Raw genomic sequence first — 22,400 nt, 5'->3', positions numbered from 1 at the left:
GAGGGCCTTCCCCTCCTGCGCCTGCCCTCCACCCTCCCAAGCATGATGTGTTTCTCCAAGGACTGGTCCCTCCTTACAATATGACCAAGTATGTCAGACAAAGTCTCAGAATCCTTGCCTCCAAGGAGCAGCCCGATTTAACCCTTTCCAGGATGAATCTGTTTGTTTTCTTAGCAGTCCATGGCATCCTCAGCACTCTTCTCCAACACCAAAGCTCAAAAGCATCAATTCTCTCCTTCTATCCTCCCTAGTCATTGTCCAGCTCTTTGATGCATAACAAGTGGTTGCAAAGACCATGGCCTGTACCAGACACACCTTAGTCTCCAGAGACACACTGTTGCTCTTGAGTACTTTAGAGAGGTCCCTAACAGCAGACTTCCCCATTGCAATACATCTTTTAATTTCCTGGCTGCTGGTGCCAAGAGTGTTGATTGTGGAGCCAAGCAGACTAAAGCTGTGAACAATCTCGATCTCTTCACCATCCATCCTGATGCTGCCAATTGGTCCAGTGGTGAGAATCTTTGTCTTCTTGGCTTTGAACCTCAATCCATATTGAAGGCTGCAGTCCCTGACCCTCGGCAGCAAGCGCTTCGGGTCCTCATCAGTTTCAGCAAGCAGGGTTGTGTCATCTGCATAATGCAGATTGTTGATAGATCTTCCACCAATCCTGATGCCACATTTCTCCTCATAGAGCCCAGCCTCCCAGATGATCTGTTCTGCATACAGGTTGAAAAGGTATGGAGATAGGACACATCCCTGGCGTACACCCTTCCCAATTTTGAACCATGTAGTGTTTCCTTGCTCTGTTCTGATGACTGCCTCTTGGTTCAAGTATAAGTTTAGCATTAGCACGATCAAGTGTTGTTCTGGGATTCCCATTTTTCTCAGAGTCAGCCACAGTTTGTTACGGTCCACACAGTCAAACATCTTTGTATAATTAATGAAGCACAGATAGACATTCCTCTGGTACTCCCTGCTTTCAGCCAAGATCCATCTGACACTAGCTACAATATCCCTAGTATCATGACCCCTTCTAAATCCAGCCTGGACTTCTGGCAGTTCTCTGCTGATGTGCCGTTCCAGTTGTTTTTGGATAATCTTCAGTAGAATCTTGCTTGCATGTGAAATCAGCTATATTGTTCTATAGTTTCCACACTCTGTTGGGTCACCTTTCTTTGGAATGGGAACAAATATAGATCTCTTCCAGTCAGTTGACCAAGTGGTTGCTCTCCAGATTTCTTGACACAACTTGGTGAGCACGTCCAGGGCAGCATCTGTTAGCTGAAATATGTCTATTGGCATACCATCTATTAATGATCGTTTACTTTGAAATGCTGTAAAATGCTTTTCTGCAAAAAAAAAATGGTTTTCTGCAAATCTAGAATGTTTTATACTACAGTGTTGGTAGGTGGGGGAGGTAATCTATCTTTAAAAGAAGTATAGCCTGGTGGCACAGTGGTTAAGTGATAAACTGTTAACAAAAAGGTTGGTGATTTGAAACCCCCAATCCCACATGGACAAAGATATGACAGTCTATTTCCATAAAGATTACAGGCTTAGAAACATTACAGGTCAATTCTGAAATGTTGTGTATGATGTCTATTAGGTGGAATGAACTTGTCTGCAGTGGATATGGGGATGTTTCTTCCATGGGAAATGGGTTTTGATCTTTAAAGGCTTATTTTATGTTTTCTGAATTTTGGGGAACCTTTCTAGACATCTTTAATTATTCTTTGTAGCCTATTTATTCCTGCATATTCCTGGAAATTCCTTTTCATGGCACTGGTTGGTATTTGGAATGGGAAGGTTATTTTAGACAGCAGATTCCTTGTGGAGAGAGGAGATAAACTAATTTTGACAGTAACTTCATTGAATTATTTATCTCATTTAAGTAGCATGCATTGTGTGCTCAGTTGACTGTCTTGTGGGTACTCAGGACCCACTCCCAGGTACATCAGTGATGGTGCCTGTGAACTACCAGTCTGTGTTTGGGAAATTCAACACCTTAGCAACATGATTCACATCCAGATCTGTGGACTATGTAGACCACTTACCTGATTTGGAGGACAGTGCTGTAGGAACTAGAATTAGGGCTTAGCATGACCTATCCTTAGGAAATCTGGTTGCCCAGTGGTAAGAAGCTACACTGCAATTCCAAATGCATTCTATTTGAATCCTCCAGGTGCTCCATGGGAGAAGAATGGGCAGTTTCCTCCCTTGTGATTCCCTGTCTTTGAAAACCTACTAGAGGGTCAGGTAGGAGTCAGTTCTGACTCCACAGCACACAGCATGTCCTATCACAGTCATTGCCATGGATCCAGTTAGAACCTAATCAGTCCAGCATATTCATTTCCTTGATGAATAAACTATCTCTTCCATTAATTCATAATGTTAATATTTTTAATTTAACAGTCATGTATATTTGATGTTTCAATTATTTAAAACAATTTTACCTATATAACAGGCTAGCCTGTTTTTCCAATTTAAAAAGTATGAGGAAATAATTGATTTAGACTTTTGATAATTGTTTGGGGTTTTTAAAAAACAGTGTAGATATTTTAAGAGACTTCAGTTTCTAAGAATTTTTTAATGAAAGTTAAATCAGTTAACTCTAGTATTGAAAAGAAGTAAATATATTAAAATACAGTTCTGAATGTGTTATGGGGTTTAATAAGGTTTATAGAATGTACCAAACAATCAAAAGTAACTGAAGAATGTGCTGATTCATAGTGAGAATTATCTAAGTTCAGTTTAAAATGTAAAAGTGAACTAGGATTTTTTAAATGACTTAAATATAATTTTAAAAGCCAAGCAAACCTGAATGGTATTTTCTGTGCACAGAGCCACTTTTGTGATTATTTTAGAACATCATATGAAATAAGGTGACACTTGTAGATCATAGTAGACATTCAGTGTGTTAAATTTGAATCCGCAGAATTCCTTATGGCTAGGCAAGAGAAAACACACGGGAACTTCAAATGAATTATTACTTATAGTTTGAAAGATAGCATAAAAGAACATACATTTTTCAAAAAAAATGTACATAGATTTTGAAGGGTAATTTTGATAATAAGGTTTATGGTAAGATTGCAGTGAAAGTTCATCCCCAGCAGGTAGTAAGTACTCAGTAAAGACTAGTTTTATAGTAATTTTTAGAACTATTTAGATAATCTAAGTGGAATATTGGCTGGGTTGTGCATTAACTCCTAAAAGTATCATTTGCATAGACCACCTGCTATGCAGTCACATGTGACTTTTCAGGATATTGATTTCATTCATTCACCCAAATGCCATAGGAAATGGGAAATTAGTTATGTATGCTGTGTGTCATATACATCACACTCCTCTTGTCTGCTTAAACAGAAAATGAGCAAAAATGGGAGCAGGAGACATTTCTACTATCTGGATTGAGGTTCAGGTGAAATTGCATGCAACACAGAGCCCTAGATGTATTGCTTCTTGGCCACTCAAACAGCTCTGAGCTCCATGCATAGCTAGGCCGAGCTAGAGGATGCTTGGCTCGTCTGCAGACATTGTCATTTAGGTCTGACTCCTGGTAATTAGGCACTCCTGAAGGGACTCTGCTGTTAGCGAGCCTTTGAGACAAATTGCAAAATCTGTACAGCCATCAGAGAGATGCATGAGTAGACCCGATGACACTACAGGAGATATTGGTGGTTCTTAAAAGTTTGAAAGCCAATGCTTAGAGAAACAATCCTCAAAACAGAATTCAGAAGTTCTTTTCTTATTGTTAAAGAGTAAATTCAGTCACAGAATTGGGACCTGAGAAGATGCTGACATGCTGGAATATTTCTAGTGGCTGTGTCATTCAGTGATCTTGTGTGAGTGTTGCAAACACTTGAGAACTAAGGCAGCGTTCTTGCCCTCTTTGAGTTGTAGTTATATGGATTCCATTTAAGGCAATAAACACAAATTATACAAATAACTATACAGATATAGTTATAATTTAGATGGTATTAGGAAGGCAAGCTGTGGGTTTTTTTTTTTTTTTTTTTTTTTGCAAGCTGTGGTTTGTGCTGCTGTGAGATTGTACAATGAGGAAACTCAACCAGGCTGGTTAGAAAAGACTTCCCTGAAGGAAGAGATGACATTAAATGAGGTCTTGAAGAATAAATGTGAGTTCTGTCAGAGAGCACATTAATGAATAACACAACAGACTTCATTCTTGTTCTTGCCTCAAGAGTTCTGATTAGATAGAGATCATTTAAAGCTAGCCAAGGGCAGTATTATGAAATAGAGGTTATATAGAAGGACCTCTGATGATGCTGGACATTACATGCTGGGCTACTACCTGAAAGGTCAGTGGTTTGAATCCAGAAGCTACTCCATAAGAGAAAAAGGCAGTTTACTCTGATAATGATTTACAGCCTCATAAATCTGATGGAGAGAGAGTCAGAATCTACTCAATGACAATGGAAAAGTGGAATATATAAAAATTAAGTACTTAATGTTAAAGCAAGTTGATGTTACATGTATGACCAGCTTCGAGCACCCATGTCTCATATGGGTAGATTTTTTTTTACTTTATGTGACATATTAGTAATGCATTTCCTCACTTCATCTTAAAGGATACATTTACCCCATTATGCCATGGTTCTTTAAAGTCAGATTCTTTCTGGGCTGAGCAGAGTGTCGGGAGTTTGGTTTCTACTTGGAGTCACTTTCTTTCCCTAAAAGATTATAAAGCTCTGAGAGGTTGAATCTTCCCTCTACACATCTCTCACCCATAGTCCTGTCACTGATGAAGTCTTGTATGCAATTCATTACTGGTGTGCCTTTAGGGAGGGCATCTGCATTTATACTGTTAACTTCTTATATATAGTTGTAGGGCCTTCCATGGCCTCAGTACTTCATCCTCTTGTGGGTATTTGAATTCTCACTGAACTGTAGTAACCTGGAGAAAATGAATTTGAGGAATAAAAGACTGGAACAGAATTGGCCTCATTTACTCCTGGATGATCTCTTTCTTGTATTTGATGCATACACAAGTGACCACACATTTAGCTGCAAGCATACAAACAAACAGGCACCAATTTATGGCACAGGTTTCTGTCTACATTTATTCCATCCATCCAAGCTGAAACTTAAATGCCCTTCATCCTAATTTCCTTTAGTAAGGTGTTTTTTTCCCCATATAAATGTACTTTATTCTTTTTTCTCTTGTAAAGAAACTGACAACTATAATCTTAAGATTCTTGAGTTTTGAATACTGTGCTTATTAGCTTTCAGGGTTAGTCTGTTGTGACTTTTTAAGTAACCCACTTTATTTTGAATTCTTTTTTCTTCCAGGTAGGAATGAATTGATAGCCAGATACATCAAACTCAGGACAGGGAAGACGAGAACCAGAAAGCAGGTAAAAGAGCTCGCCTAGACATTATTGCATGTCAGCGAATGGCCCAAGGAGGCGTTTGGCTGCAGTGACTGGCTGTGCTTGGGCTCCTCAGAGCCCCCACTTTTGGTTCCCTGTGAAGACGCCAGTGCTTTAGGTGTTTTCAATTGGCTCATGTTTCACCGTTCATCATTTCAGTGACCCTTTATCATGTGGTCTCCCAAGTTCAGACTGGCAGGTTTCACTTTCAAGGACAGTGTATGAACTGTTCCCATATTATTGTGCAAACATATGTGGGGATTTTTTCCCCTCAAAACGGGACACCAGTAAACATTGCAAAGGCTGCAGGTGCAAATATACTTGCAAACTCTGAAATGGCAAGCTCCTGCACATTGTAAAAACCCCAGAATGATGACTTACTAGTCATCACTTCAATGTAAAAATAACAGAAAAATAACAGAGCAGCCTGAGTCTCAGCCTAACTATAATACTGAATGATGTGCGTCCAGGGAACTGTTGCTCCTTAAGCTATTGCTTTTTGTCAGTAGCTGCTGTGATTGCGATGAAGTTACAAATTCACCACCTTTGTGTCCAGTAGTATTAGGAATTTTCCTCTGCTCTTTGACAAAGCACCGCCTGCCCTGGTTCTTTAAGATGTAAAGTAGCACAAATCTTGGAGGTGACCTAGTTCAGAACTGAGGTATTTAACAAAAAAAAAAAAAATCAAATGAGGGGGGTAATTTAAAAGGCAACTGCCTCATAGGTGAGTTGTTACAGAAAAAAAAATTTTTTTTCCATGTTAATTTCTGCTGGATGATCTGGAATAGATCCTAAACATGTACTTATAATCAAACCATAAGGCATTGTAAACTGGGGTCTCCTTTAAGCCTGAGCAGCAGATTCCAGTTCTCATTCTGGTGAATTGTTTCCATGAGTGCTCATGAAGGGGAGAGAGGCCTTTCTCCAGGAATGCTACCTGTATCACAGCCAGGAGAGCCCGGTGGTGCTGAGTCAGCGCAAAGGATGGGGGGGCGGGGGTTTCCGCCAGTGTACAGAGGCTGGTCTTGGTCTGTTTGGGGGTTATCCCTCTGAAAGTGGCCCTCACCACTTCCAGGAAACCAATAAAAACAAAATCTGAATGAAAAGATATAAAAGCCAAGAGCTAGAGGTAGTGGTGAGACAGAAGAGGGAACAATCCCTGCTTCTTGGTGCCTTAAAAAAAAAAAAAGTCCAGAAGCAAATTGAAGAAAAAAATTTAGTACGTGAAACTCAGTGACAAAGATGGAAGGGTCTTTTACTATCATACATCCTGTTTGTAGAGTTGCTTGCTGGCTGCTTGAAATGGAGTCACCACCACACAGTCTGAGTCACTGAACTTTTAAATGACAGACTGAATTTCTGCAATGGATGGATCTGATTCCTACATACAGAAAGTGCTGGTCTGGAGCTGTGTTCTTGCCTGAGAGTGCAGGTCATTCACCCACCCCTTCACTGGGGCATCTTCTAAATTTAACCTAAGTCCTGGCCAGCTGAAAGAGATATGAATTTGTTTAGGTAGTAGAATCAGTGTGCTGCAGCAGCCCGGCTTGGCTTTGCTTCCACACCCAGCGTCCTGGGGATGTTTTGAGGCAGCAGTTGGTGATACCTCTCCAATGTGAATTTGTTGTTGAGCAAATCCTTGTGGTTTTCAACCCAGATTTTTAACAGGCTGGCTGGCTGGCTGTATTCACACATTTTGCTTTGTAATAATATGCAAATCCACTTGGCACCCAGTCAATACCCAAAAGAGTGAAAGGATTAAAGATATTTATAAGGGGGAAAAAATAAAAAAGCTTTGCTAACTGGGACTTTGTATTTCTCTTTGAGATCTAATTTACATGTCAGTATTATTTTAACATTTGCTACAGAATCCAGAGCTCTTAATGAGATCAGAATACAACCGACAGCGTCAGCTTTTTGATTCTGCAAAATGTGCTAATTTATGGATAGTTCAAAAACCCAAACCCGATTCAGATTTTCAGTGACCCTGTAAGACAGAGTAGAACTTCCCCCGTAGGACTTCCAAGGCTATACTTTTTTTTTTTTTTTTTTTTGAGGAGTCCTATTGCTACATCTTTCTCCCTAAAGAGTGGCTGGAGTTTTGAACCACTGATCATTTGGTTAGCAGCTGGGTGCTTTCACCACTGCACCACGAGCGGTTCTAATTTAAAGATGGTCTCTCCTAAACGGAGAGAAAGCGGTCTTACTCCTCCTGATACTGAGAGACTCTAAGGATTTTCACTTCTCCCTACCCTGACCTTTTTAATGTTAAAAAGAAAACCACCCCCAGTCTCTCACTCGCAGAACTAGTTTTCGTGATTTTTCCGGAGTGAGAACACAAATTAGCCTGCATTTCTCCCCTCCATTAAGTCACTGCAGTGATGACCCAGTCTGAAAAGCTTCCTTAGAGCAGCGCTGGGGCTTGGTGTCTGGCTGGGACTGTGTATTCCTAACTGCAGAGCTTTGTTGAGATGCAAATAACCTCCCCCCCCACCCCCACCCTGAACCTCTCCCAAGGAGTAGCGATTTTATATTTGATTTCCTTTTTTTGTTTTGTTTTGTTTTGTTTTGTTTCCCCTCATAAACCCGCACAATGTAGGTGTCTAGTCATATACAGGTCTTAGCAAGAAAGAAAGTTCGAGAAATTCAAGCCGCCATTAAGGTACGTCTGGCTTGCCCAGTTGTAGGGGGCTTTTCATCTCCATGGTTACAGGCTTTTCCTTTGTTTCCCTCCCTTCCCCTACCCTGCAGGTGTCTAGTCACATTCAGGTTCTTGCCAGAAGGAAATCTCGTGATTTTCATTCCAAGCTAAAGGTATGCGCTTTCCTGCTTTTTGGCTTGTGGTTGCTATGCATCTCACTTCCTGTTTTCCATGGTGACTGGTGAATGCCTGGTGCTGGGATCCTTGTAACCTAGTTTCCTCGCATGTGAGAGCTGTTTACATTTCTTTGTGTCTAATCTCTCAGTTTCTGTACTAGCCTCACATTAAACTCAGAGAGTGTGTGTGCGCCAGAGCGCGTGTGTGTTCCTAATAACAATGCAAATGCAGCAGAGAGCTGGTCTTGATAACTTTTCAGCCCAGAACCCTGATATTTTTTATTTTTTTACCCTACATTTGCCCACCAAGCAGCTCAAGGACCAGAGAGGAAAAAAGTTTAAAAAGGCGCAGTTGATGCAAAAAATTATTTAAAAAGAGGAATTCTTTCCGATGTCCTGAAGTTACTTTTTAAAAATACTGAGAAATAATGCATGCTTTTGAAGCGTTTCCACAAATCTTTATGAAAAATAGATCTTTCCAGTACAAAGTACTTTGGGCCATATTTCTTTGACATTGCTTAATAATTTCTTTTTTAAATGAGTGGCTCTGTTAATAAAAAAAAAAGAAATGTGAGGTGTGACTGTAAAAATAAAAAAATGCATTTTCGAGATAGAAAAGTACTTGATCAAGCCCCTATTTACAATTCAGTTTACACTGAGTTTAATTCTTCTACAGCACCTCATTTTCTAATCTAATTTCCTTGCTTTCTTCTTTCCCAGAAATTGAAGTAAAGAATAGGACATTTTTCTCCTCATAATGTCTTTTTGTTTTAGAAATGGAAAGACATTTTTGTTTGCCTGGAAAAGGTTAATTTATAACAAAAATGATTTTGAATCCCATGTTAGTGCCATAACTATGGGCTTTATTTGGTTTGGTTTTATTCTGATTTTTGCCATACGTTAATTTATTTTTGTTCGAGAAGTATAATTTTCACAGCATTGAGGGGTGATCACTGGGACTCTTCCCAAAGTCCTCTGATATTTTTTTAAATGCAGACAAGGCTGGCTGTGGAACAGGACTAGAGGCTAGAAAGGGCATTTGGTGGTGTTCCCTCTGCAGTGGGCTGGCTCGCTCGCACGTGTGGCTGATGGTGGCTGGCTTTTAGCTGCACTGGCTGAGCAGTTGGAAGACTAAGATAACTGATAGATCTGCTTTTTAACCAAAGGTGCAGCCTCCTCTATGTGGATGTAACTACCCCAGTGTTTGCTGAAGTTCTGACTCTGTTTCTAGTTTCTCTGAGCTAACGAATTAATGATGTGAAAAGTTTACAGACATCAATTTTGTGTTCCCATCTGAGATGCTCTGAACTGCTCTGCTTCTTCGTTTAGTGTGGTTCTGTCGGCTCACCAGAGCACAGAGCCCTCCATTGAGAGCCCTGCCAACAAAACTCTCCCCTTGAGAAGAGATCCCCACACACAATGTAACATGTACCTTTATTAATTCCCGTTCCTGGTGATTTTAAGAATCAAGTGAAACAAGTTTGCTGTTGTAATGCTCCTTTATACATATACACAAACACAGCTATGTTTGTTTGATACTTTTTAAAGAGTCCTGTCTTCCACCTGCCACCCTCCCGGTCTCCCACCCCCATTTTCAGAGCTGGCTCCTTCTCCTGTGGAGGAAGCAACCGGAGGCAGAAGTAGAGGCAGTAGGGTAGCAACTGACTCAGCAATTAGACTCCAAGAAAAACTACTTGTCTTGTCGCTCTTTCCTTCTTTGCTATCACATTGATCTTGGGAAGTTGGACGACTTTGTCTTTTTCAGTGCACTAATATTGAGTATCCTAGGCATGAGGCTCATCTTGGTGGGCAGTTAACATGCAGCCCTGCACTCACAGAGCTGGCAGTATAAACAAGAATATGAGACATAGAGTACAGTGGGATGAGCGTGAGCAAGTTGAACTGGAATAAGATGAAGACGGAACTTTCTGAATAGATTTGAACTGAAAAGCGGGAGTTAGCCTGTCTGGCATACAAGGCCATTACGAAGTAAATTCTGTTATGCTGATTTTGAGGAATAATGTAAGGAAACTGGGTTTCAGTGAGTTTAGTTGAGTTACCAGATGCCACAAAGCTTAGAAAGTGATAAAGTCAGGAGGTGAACCAGAGCTCTTTGAGAGGTTCATCTTTTGGAGCTGGGAAAATGATCTTCATCAGAAGGCTTCATGCCACTGTGTGGTCTTACCTGTCACCTCTCATATTTCTTGGAGCTAGACCAGCAGCCCTCCACTCCATATCCATTTTAGAAAGGAGATGTATTTTTTAATGTTGAACTTTTGGTCAAAATGTAGGTTCATTCCCGAGGTAATCATCAGTAGCTCAAGGGTGGTAGGTCTTGGGTGCTGAGTAACCAGCTGTTGCTTGGGAATGGGCTCAGTCAGGTCTGTTCATGTCTGTTGGTTTTGTAGGATAGGTGGATTCATCCAGCATCTAGTTCAGCTGTGGAGTCTTGCAGCTTGGTGAGGGGCCGGAGACCAGCATCCTTTGACCAAATTTGGGATGGGATAAAAAAGCCAGTCTTTTCGGCTTTCACATTAATGTGATAAACATTACTATATAGTAAGGGGACGTGAGCCAAAGAACCAAGAAGGGAAGCTGCTTGGAGAGCAACATCTGTAGGGGTGGCAGGATGTATCCATACTTGAAAGAGACCCTGACTTGTGCCTGAGAAGACATATGTAGGAAGGATTCTGAGAGAAGGTGGTAGTGATTGAACTTCTCATCTTCTGCCCTTAAGAGGCATTAAGTCAGCTAGGCAGCTTGCCACCTTGTACCTACTTAGAATCAAGAAAAATATACTTGGAGGTGAAGACTTATGGTCCTCTTGTTGCATTTCCCTTTGTTCCCCCAAAGTTTTAAAAAGTGCTTTGCTCAGAATGTAGGCAGGTATAGCTCCCGTGTGAGCCCTGTCACCTTGAATACGGTCTTTACTGCTAAGAGAAGGTGCAAAACAAGATTCTTTAGGCCAGTTGTAGACTTTTTGTATGCAACAAAACTCATATTCCATATTGAACTCTTACTTGAGACTTTGAATATATAAAGGAACAAAAGCTATTTGCATTGATGCTTACCCTCTGATAGCCACACTGCCTTAGGCAGAAGGCAAAGAAGATGCCTATGAGCTGTCAAGCTCTTTCTCCCTGATCTTGCAGAACACTTCAAGTATCCCATTTCAAGAGTATTTTCTCAATTTGGGAGCCTGTGCTTTATTTACCTTATTCTTCTGAAGACAGCAGACAAAAGAGAAGGGTCATTCTTGTGTGACATTTAGAGATGAGTCATCTAACTGTAGAAATCACTCTCTTGAAAGTGTCTTAAACTAAATTCCAGAGGTCAGCTTTATGCTTTTGCTGCCAAGAGTTCCAAATTCACCATGGTTTACCAGTGCTGACTTAAGAATAGATCACCCTAAAAAGTGTGGCTTTTCATTTTAATAAAAATCCCACTTTTTCACACAGATTTGAACTTTAAAAGCACCAAAATCGTGATTTCAGTCAGTTCAGTAAAGTTTTCATTGAAAATCTCGTGTGTTCCAGATGTTAAACATACAGAATTAAATTAACAGAGTCTTTATACTTGAGGAAAGGTAAGCTTTTTTGTTACGTTCATCCTGGTGTCTGGGAAAAATACATTCTTTCCAGTAGGCCATCCTAGCTATGGGCTCAATAGCAGAAATAAGGAAATACTGCAAAAGAATGTTAATTTTGCATATGGGAGAATTTAAGAACACTTCATGGAGGAGACCCAAGCCTAGAAGAAGGCAGAGAATTTCTCCTAAAGGTGTGGGGTGCATGGAAGGAGCATGATGGACAGCGGGTAATTGGAGGTATAGGATGGGAAATGAGGAGACCAGAGGAGTCTTGGAGTGATGAGATTAAGGAGTGATGATAGATCTGTAGACAGTAGGATGCACATGGACATTCCAGCTTACAATTTAGGGACCTCCCTGCAGCCATTATGTACAGTTAAGAGAGACAAAGCTAGAGGAAAGTTGGTAATTCAGAGACAGCTGTGAGAGTGTATGTGAGGGACTGGACGAGGGGCTGACTACCCAGGAAATAAAGATGGCAGTGGTCTTTATTACCATGCTTGCCTGGCTGCCCCATTCAGGGCTATTCTCTACCCTGTACCTGTTCTCTCTCAGTTTTTAAAGAGTAAATTCATCTAAGTGTTCTATTCTTATTAAAGCAGAAAAGTAGTATGTTATTGTTGTGTGTGCTGTCATGTCAGAACCAACTTATAACTGATCCTCCCGTGGGTTTTCAGAGGCTGATGATTGCACAGGAGGAGATTACTCCTCTTTCTCTTGCAGAGCAGCTTGGTGTATTTGAACCATGTGCCTTTAAGTTGGCTGTGTAACACCTTATCCATTAGACCACTAGAGCTCCAAATGATTTTCGGCAATAGCAGTTAAAACTTATTAAAGAATAGTAAACTGGAGCGTGCATCAAAATTAAACTAATTTCTTGATGTTGCCAAGTTTTAAATATTAGGAAAAAATGTATAAAGGACAATATATTAAATATTTATGTCCCTCCTTACCACAAATGATTCTTTTTATTGACATAATTTTAATGAAAGTGATAAAACATTATCCTATACCTTTTCTAATTTCCTGTATCCACTCTTTCCCCAATAGATCTCAAGCTCTCTATCTCCCTCCCTTGCCATTACTCTTTCTCTAACAGTGTCTTCCTTGCTATTTACTTCCCCTATAAAGCTCAAGTCTAGGCTAAGCCATTTGTTCTGCTTTTGCCTATATTCTAAAATTAATCTCGATTTTTGCCCATCATCTACCCTTAATGTGTGCTATAGCTATTGGCGTCAACATGAGGCACTCTTCCCCTTGTAGTTTATATCAGCCTAAGTTACCCTTGATGAGAAGGATTGGCCCAGTAACTGAGTAATGGGGATAGGTGCATTGGAGACAGTGAGATTGGCTCAGGATAGGGCAGGGTTCAGAGCTATTGGGCATAGGGTTGCTCTGAGTTGCATGGCACTCGATGACATATACCAACAACAACAAGCAAGCATAGACTTGATCATGTAGATACAGACTGAGATCAGAAGGGGAAGAGGCAAGAATCAAGAACTGATTGTTGTTGTTGTTATGTGCTATTGAATCGCTTGTGACTCATAGTGACCCTATGTACAACAGCCCTAAACTCTGCTCTATCCTGTGCCAATCTCACTGCCTCTGACAAACCCATGCCGATTACCCCAATCACTAAATCAATCTACCTCAAAGAGGGTCTTCCCCTCTCGTGCTGTCCCTCCACCCTACCAAGCATGATGTCCCTCTCCAAGGACCTATCCCTCCTTACAACATGTCTAAAGTATGTTAGACGGAGCCTCAGAATCCTTGCCTCCAAGGAGCCGCCCGGTTTAACCCTCTCTAGGATGAATCTGTTTGTTTTCTTGGCAGTCGAGGGTACATTCAATACTCTTCTCCAGCACCACAGCTCAAAGGCATCAATTCTCTTTCTGTCCTCCTTAGTCATTGTCCGACTCTCTGATGCATAACAAGTGATTACAAAGACCATAGCCTGTATCAGACAAACCTTAGTCTCCAGAGTGACACCATTGCTCTTCAGTACCCTGGAGAAGTCCCTAACAGCAGACTTTCCCATGGCAGTACGTCTTTTAATTTCCTGGCTACTGGTGCCAAGTGTTGACTGTGGAGCCAAGCAGACTAAATAAAGTTGTTAATAATCTCAATCTCTTCACCATCCATCCTGATGCTGCCAGTTGGTCCAGTGGTGAAAATCTTTGTCTTCTTGACATTGAGCCTCAATCCATACTGAAGGCTGTAGTCCTTGACCCTCTGCAGCAAGCGTTTCAGGTCCTCCTCAGTTTCAGCAAGCAGGGTTGTATCATCTGCATAACACAGATTGTTAATAGATCTTCCACCAATCCTGACACCACACTTCTCCTCATAGAGTTCAGCCTTTTGGATACTCTGTTCTGCATATACAGGTTGAAAAGGTATGTTTTATTAGAAACATAAACGCAGGTTATACACATGATGGTATGCATAGGAATCAGATCAATTACATCTGCGGAAAAATACCGCTGGAGAAGCTCAATATCAGCTGTAAAAACAAGGCCAGGAGCTGATTGTGGAACAGACCACCAGCTACTCATACACAAGTTCAAGCTGAAGCTGAGGGAAATTAAACTGAATCCACGGGAACCAAAATATGACTTTGAGTTCATCCTACCTGAATTTCAGAACCATCTCAGGAGCAGGTTTGAGGCCTTGAACACTAATGAGCGAAGACCCAATGAGCAAAGACAAGAACTGATTAGGGTGGGATAATTGAAGTGATGATGGAATGACATGGGGAGATAGTGAACCAGGAAGCTTAGGCACTAAAAAGCAGGAAGAAAGGTCTACAGATGACATTTGAGATTTAAATTAAGTTTCTGTTTAGGTGGAAAGAGTATTAAATACAGTTGTAACTTGCGTTCTTGAATGCAGGAAATGAACCATATACTTGAGTTTGATCTTTTTGCTAAAAAAGTGCCTAAGGAGACAATTTAAAGTGATCACTTCTGTTCTAGAAGAGACTTAGTCTTTGAGGAAGTTCTGTCTCTGTGGTGGGAATACCCTGCATCTTGCCCCCACTCAAACTTTGGTTCAAACACTGTTCAGATGGAAGAAGTGTTTTAGATGGAGCTGGGACTGATTCTAGATAGGAAAAGGAGTCATCCAATTATGTGCTCCAAGTGGTTACAGATCTATGGAAGGAATGCCTTCCTGTCTGTGTTCTTGGACTGAGCAAATCCTAGTCACCGAATTTGAGATCACAGTTTGCCCTTGCATCATCTACTACATCTATCACAGCACCATTGAAACCAGATTAATTCTCCTCTAAATCTCCCTCACATCTCAGATGTTGGAACTAGAGGCATCAGTAGACCATCTGAGAAGTCTCTGGATGAGATGGTTTGAAAACTGGATTGCATTTTTCTAAATTATTCTATTTTTAATTATTCTACCCACCATACATATGTGTATGTTTGTGCTCCAGGTATTTATTTTCGCATCTACAAAGAAAACAGAATTGTTCTTTGTGAATTGCTCAGCCTTTGCTTTCCTACTCAGAGTTCCTGTTAGAGGCTCCTATTCTGAGTGTTCACTAAGGATTCACTTGCGCTCTGAGACTGCCCAGCCTTGGCCGAGAGTCCCTTTCCCCACCCCATCAACTGCAGCCGGACAGAGCCCATATAAGAAAGAAGGAGAGTCATTTGTTTGCTGGCTCCAGAGACCCGTGGGAGTCATAGCCCCAGCTCTGCAAGCCTCTACTGCTTTGTAGACCAGCCTCGTCTTCATGTGAGGAGGGAGAATGCCATTTCTGGTTAAAATCTTAGGTGCATTTAGGGACTATTCTACTCTGAACAATACTGATAAGAAAGGAAGCCTTGGCTTTATCCTAACCACAGCAGGAATATTCAGCAGTAGATGTTTTCATGCCAAGCTCTGGACACCCATTGAGGGAAAGCTTGTACTTGATAACATTGCATCCTCTCAGTAGAGCAGGAAACGGCTTGCGCCTCTCTGGCTGTGGCCACTCGTTGATGACTAATTTATGAGCTACATGTGCTCTCCTGGGCCATTTTCTTCATTTTTGCTCCGGTGGCCTTTGTGATTTGATTTCTGAACAAGCCATTCTTTCCAATTTGCCATTCCTTCCAATAAGCAAAGAGCTTTAAAGCTCAGATTGTTGTTTTTCATTCTCTCAAGAAGTTCAAGAACTGTGCTGGAGTGTTGCTAAAATCCAGGCTGCTGAATCCTGTTAGTATCACACTGATCCATCCAGGAACAAGCCCATTCACAGGAACGACATGTGCTGTCACCACACCCAGTGGTGTACCCTGTGGGCCCCTGAGCCACTGTCCTTCCAGAGTTGCCTTTTGGCAGTACATAGATAAATAAGCCTGAAACAGCAGCTCCCTTTGGGTCCCTGTTGGCATCAAGACACTGGCCTTGGTGCTGGTTTTAGGAAATGATGCATGATCTTTCCTGGTGTTTCCCAGTCTTCAGAGCTCATTTGCTTTCATGATATATATCCTTCCATCTCAAGATATTTTCATTACCTTGTGTTTAATTTAACAGAACTAAAGCTTAGATTGGAGACAGTTTCTCTTTCTAGAGTGTGATGGAATTAGAACTCCAGATCAGCAGTGTGGCCATGCAGAACTTGGGATGTGAGCCAGAGAATTAGATGCATTTGCTTTTCTATGTGAATGAAGCCAAGTCTAGATTTCTTTTAAGGGAAGTAGACACTGCCTGATTCTGTGTTTTTGCCCCTAAAATTTGATTGTTGTTGTTAGATGCCATCAAGTCAACTACGCGTCATAGTAGTAGCTCTGTGAACAGATTACTGCTAGGCCCTATCCAGCAACATCCCATGATCCCTGTCAAGCTCAGTCCCATATTTAAGTAGCCTGGAGCTTCTGTAATAAGGTCCGGGGCATTCCAACCTTCCTGTTCCAGAACTTGATCAAGCCTACAAGGTTGGCCCTATAAAATCCCACAGGTGGCAGATTCAAGAATGGCTAGGCTACAGGCATGATGCTGAATGTGTGAGAGAATCCTCAAAAAGTCACACATTTGGTTTTGTTGTTCTCATGTGAAAAACAAGATAGCAGCAGCCTGAATGTCTAAGCGTCTAGCCCAAGGTCACTTACCTCAGTTGGCCCCCAATCTGGCGCCAAAGCTTCGGGTCTTCCCATGCTGTCATGTTGTTAATGTTGTTTGTCAGAAGGGTGCTGGTCAAGAGGAGAGTCCCTCTGCCTTGAGTTAGTGCCCATCCTTTCCTTACATGGAGCACTCTTTTTATTTTGTCAGCCTGTGTGAAGGGCACAGAGGAGATGAGGGGTGGGACTAGTATTTACTCTGGAGCTAAGCTCAAGCCAGCTGCCACTTTGGTTTCCTCTGTCTGCTCAGAGTGATGCACTTCATACTTCTTGCTGTCAGCCCTCTCAGGGGAAAAGGGACAAAGTCTAAAGGTGTTTTCTTTCAAACTGCACACCTAACCTGATGCCACAAAGCACACCTACTGTACTCGAGTTGATTCTGACTCTTGGTGACTCTGTATAGCATTGCACACTGCCCGTACAATTTGCAGGCCGTAAATCTGCATGGAAGCACACTGCCGCATCTTTCCCCTTTGCATAGCTGGTGATAGGGTCAGACCGCAACCTTCTGGTTAGCAGCCAGATTCTTTAACTACAGTGCCACCAGGGCTCCTGGACCTAGTCTGATGCTTACATCCCAGGCTTCCTCGGAGAGACTCAGTGAGATCCACCACCAAGTCCCATGGATTCTCGACGACAGGTCTTTATGATACTAAGCTTAACATCAGAATGAAAGGAAAAAGCTGTTGGCAATTACAAAATACTAAATATAGCTCAGTACCTTTAAAAATGAACAATGCTAAAAGCCTTGAAATTTTTTTCTTTGATGTGAATGGAGTCTTTGGCATTTGAAATACAATGAGATGAATTAATTACTACTCATTAGACGACAAGTCAGACGAAGTATGAATGTGCCATCTCTCCTCAGCATTAGCTGTTGCCTGACTGAAATAGCCCCTTTTGTATTTACTCTCGCCTTCTCTAACAATAAGCAAATTAGAGATCATGGCTAGAAACATTCAAGTGCCCACCATCCTTTCTACAGAACCTTCGTACAGTTTTATGATGTTTATCTTCTCGGGGCCTGCAGCGGATAATTGCACAGGTTGTGTGAATCCACCTCGTACAAGATTAGAAACAACATCTGCAAAATTACTTCTGAGGAAACTATTTTGTGTTTTGTCTTTTTCTGAAAAAGTGATTTTGCAGGCAAATTGCTGTCTTCCCTCCCTTGCACTGTATTTTTATATCGCTGGGAAAAGTATATTTGAAGAAAAACATTTAATAGCTATCAAGAGTCTTTGCATCTGTGGTCTCTTTTTGACTTGCATGTTTTCTTGATATATTGGTCACTTTCCATACAAATAAATTAGTTCAGAGTCTTGTATTAATTCTAAAATGATGGCAAGGAATAAACAGATTCAGAATAAATTGATTTAGTATGCCATTCATGAAAATTCTATATGTGGCAGTTATAATGTATTATATATGCATACATGTTACTTTTTATATCATGGTTACATTTTTTATGGTTAATATTAAGTTACCAGAGAATTTATTTCTCAGTAATCAAAAGCTAAGCAAGTAGAGGGGAAAGAAGGAACAAAGCTCCACTCATTTTCAAATACTGACTCATTAGAAGATCTCAGGCCACATGCATTTATAATGCTGCTGCCTTCCTGTCATGTATATTACATGTAGGTATTTTCCTAACATTGTGTACATTTCAACCGTGAAAAGGAGGCAGTCAGTGGAACATAGAGCTGTGGCAGCAGCCGTGTCCGCTTCATGAAATATGAAAGCCTGTGCATTAGTAACAGTAACAGTTTGAAAGGCTTTAGGCTGAGGGGTGACACAGCCCTCTGGACTGTGTGGGCGAGAGCACCCACTGACAGTGTGGCAAAAATTGGATCATGAAGGAAGTGAGGTGATCAGAAGTGCACCCCAAGCTTGAGTGCTTTGCCATCTTTACCCTTCAAGCCAGAGGGGCCCTTGTTCTTGGTCCCCATCCTCTCTCAGCCGTCTCAGGACCCATGTTTCCTGATGCGTTACTCCTTCCCCCATTCCAGGTAATGGGTTTTGGTTAGGTTCCTCTGGAAAAGACATTTTTGTCTTTTTTTTTTCTTTGTATCATAAAGATGATGAGACATGAAGTCAGTAGTAATGAGTCAGTGCAAACATATCCAAGCTTTTTCTTGAGATAAATTTTTCTTAATTCGTATATGATTGCATGTGTACATAGACACCCGGAGTGTTTCCTGTGACACAGTGGTTAAAGGCACGTCTGTTAACCAGAAGTTGGTGGATCAAACCCACCAGCCACTCCATGGAGGAAAGAAGTGGCGGTCTGCTTCCATAATGATCAGAGATTTGGAAGCCGTATGGAGCAGCTTTCCTCTGTCCGTATTTGGGGTGGGGTCACCAACTGTGAATCAGAATCCACTTGACATCACACAGCCTGACCCCACAGTCTCTGACACATTATTTCCCTTGTTCAAGGTAGAAGTTTAATGAGCTCATCTTTTACAAATCTTACCTACCTCACGGAAGCTTTGATGTGAAAATGTTTTAGAATAAAATTAATAATGGTATAAAAAGACAATGTATGTCTTAAAACAAAAATGTCACTTATTTGGCTACGTTAGCGACACCACCCCTCCCCTCCCCAAGTCTAGTGTGATTGATAAGGATAGACTAGGATTTTAAAATGTCCAGGATATTAGACCACAGCACCTCAGAGAAGCAATTTACTCAGGTGTGACATTTAGAGTTATAATTTTCCCCAAAGCCAGGCCTGTATCTACTGGGCTGAAAATGACAATTTCGAGATCCTTCCATTGAAATCTCTTAGCCTGGCATCCTTCTGTGCTCCCATTTCAGGATAAGTGGGTCTACAGCCAAGCTCTCACTCCTGATTTCAAGATATCCCTGCTGGCACTTATTATCTCCGAGGTTACTTTAGATTTTAAGCAAAGATTTCTAATATCTTTAATTTTCAAATGCATATCATCGATAAAGGGGAGGTGTTACAAAATTAAATGAGTCGGCAGAATGTCTCCATGACAGAAAGTAGGAAATCACTGGGACAGACATTTTCAGTCCATTTGCAGAAAATTGCCTATTCTCAAATAGGTAGGTCAAGTGCAGAAAGAACCTCTACTTGAGATAAAATTTCCTCTCCACACTTGGCTTTCTCTCTATTAGGAAAGGCAGCTGAGAGCTGCCCAAGTTTTAGCATCTTGCTATCTTCTCATTAGTAGGGTTTTTTTTACTAGTTATATTAAGGCATTTTTGCTTCCAGTGAAATTTATAAACTGCATGTGTTTTATTCTGGGCTTTAGTGCATATGTAAACTCTTTCTTCTAAGGAAATTTTAATAATGCTAAGCATGAATGTTCTGTGATGCCCAAGGAGAATGCAGCTTACTGACATCGGGGGCTCATTTGACACCATCTCCCCTAACTGTCCCGAGAAAGCACGCTTCTTACTGCCAGAGGGCAAGAGCATGGTACTGAAGCAACTGTTGTGCTTTCTTGCTTTTGAGCTTTTGTTATCATCTGAGTACCTGTAGAATGCTGGGTCACAGGAGACACAAACTTTATTTTATTAAAGAAAAAGATCATGTTCTTAGGTTGTAGGACATAAATTGCAAATGTGATGGCTTTTCTCCTCTCCCTCACTGACTACTGCCCTTGTTAAAAGAGAAAAAATAGCAAACTTTGATAAAAATTTTGAAGACTCCGTAAGTTTAGAGAAAATAACAGTATTTTAAGTTACTCTAAAGATGGAGGGTCAACGAAGGAGAGGAAGACCCCCAATGAGATGGACTGATGTGATGGCTTTAGCAACGGGCCTCTAGTGTGTCAGATGATGAGGATGGCCCAGGATAGGCCAGGGTTCAGGTCGGCTGGTCATAGGATCGCTCTGAGTCATACTCACTGGAACTTAAAAGCAACAATAGAATAAGGTGGGTTATGGAAATGTTTGGACCTGGACTTTTCATTCATGAATTACCCGACCTAATAGTGCCTAAATGTACTCTCTACTGGATAAACAGAATCTCCCCCTGCCACCACCACTTTATAAACATGGAACCCCAGGTCTGCGAAAAGCTCCGTGCTATTCTCTGGGGATGGTGTCAAGCCTTCAGTCTTTCTTAATACTCTAAGACGTCTCAGCTGCCATTTTCCAGGCTTCCCTAAGTTGATCTCTGCAGAAGTTAGTAAGACTTCTTGCACGTGGCTAAGCCTGAATTGTAACACTTGTACCATTACTTCAGTTTTAGGAATCACCTTGAGAACATTTATAACTCTTCTTAAAAGGGTTTGGGACTGGAGTCCAAAGTGACTGATCTAAAGAGAAACTAACGTGTTCGTATTAATGTCAGTAATCTTCATCCAGGTGTTTGTGGACTATATATAATTGTCCTTTAGGAAACTTAATGGAACAGGTGTCAGATAAAGTCACAGGACCAGTGAAGAATGGATTTCCTGGGCCACTGAGGTTCACACTTACAGGGCTTGGTTGAGCTTGAGGACATATTCACACTGTCTAGCACTTTGATTCCCAAAACTCTTGCTTTAAGATTTGCCTTTTTTTCTGGCATCTTCCCAACCAGAAATATTTTAAAAAAATAAAAAACTCTGCCTGAGGAAGCTACTCTAGATGAGAGCAGTCGACAGATTAACAAAGGGAGATTAAATTTAAAGAATGCCATGTGCTGAGATACAGAGGCAGCAGGAGCATCACTCAGCAGTCCCATGGAGACCAGTAACCTCACATCCTCCCAGGGCCCCCCAGGTGTCACTCAGGCATTTGCACATGGTTACAGACCTTCACGGTGATGGTGAGCAGTAATGAAAAGCTGTTACAGTCCTCATTATTCGTTTCTCTTATAGGCCAGAGGAACATATAAAATACTGTAAAATTTATTCATGTAGGGTCCCTCCCCCAAGGGCTAATGTAAACTCTTGGAAAATCCACAGTGTTGTGGAGCAAACTAGTGTCTCCACCTTGGGACCAACTAATGGATCTTTCTTAGAAGCCCCTAGTGCCTGTGTTACTGGATTTGATGTTTCATTTTAATGCCTCCTCATGACCTTGCCTTTGGCACCTCAGTGTGTTTATTCATCACATTTGATTAAATCTGTAAACCTTGAAAACAGCCTTTCTGCTGATACTTGGCATCTTACTGAAGCTTCCCTTGTCCCTCACTCGCTCTCTAAACTCTCCCAGTGGTGGCTGGGGCATGTGGGTTTGTGTTTTATTTTGGTGTCACGGTTTTGGTATTAGAAGAAGAAGGATTCCAGGCCTGGCTGAGTGTAGAGCCAGGAACCCTTCCATGTTTACCATCCCTGAAACCCTACCTGAGCCTACCGGGCTGCCTCACTCACACCTGAGGTCTAACCATTTCTCCTTCTGTCTTAGAGAAGCTGGGAGGGTAGTTTCTGATTATTGCTTTTCTTGGGTAACCTTGTTGGTAACTACCCTTCTCATAAGTCATTTAGACCCTATATTTTCCTGTAATGTGGGGAAGAAGCATACTCTCTG

The 22,400-nt window shown here is 41.3% G+C and overlaps 1 protein-coding gene across 1 annotated transcript in view; it reads left to right on the top strand.

Moving 5' to 3' along the window:
• The window catches only part of TEAD1 (TEA domain family member 1 (SV40 transcriptional enhancer factor)), a 220,048-nt gene that overhangs the window by 130,999 nt on the left and 66,649 nt on the right, over positions 1-22,400 (top strand). Inside the window, exons 2-4 of the mRNA XM_006885406.1 lie at positions 5,311-5,375; positions 7,990-8,052; positions 8,142-8,204. Of these exons, the coding sequence (XP_006885468.1) occupies positions 5,311-5,375; positions 7,990-8,052; positions 8,142-8,204 (191 nt within the window). The remainder of the gene's footprint in view (positions 1-5,310; positions 5,376-7,989; positions 8,053-8,141; positions 8,205-22,400) is intronic.

This window comes from Elephantulus edwardii, unplaced genomic scaffold (assembly GCF_000299155.1).
Source record: "Elephantulus edwardii isolate Elephantulus edwardi_28Jun2011 unplaced genomic scaffold, EleEdw1.0 scaffold00044, whole genome shotgun sequence".
In the NCBI taxonomy this organism is placed as follows: domain Eukaryota; kingdom Metazoa; phylum Chordata; class Mammalia; order Macroscelidea; family Macroscelididae; genus Elephantulus; species Elephantulus edwardii.
The sequence above is the reverse complement of the archived record's forward strand: the minus strand, read 5'-3'. Positions and strand labels throughout refer to the sequence as shown.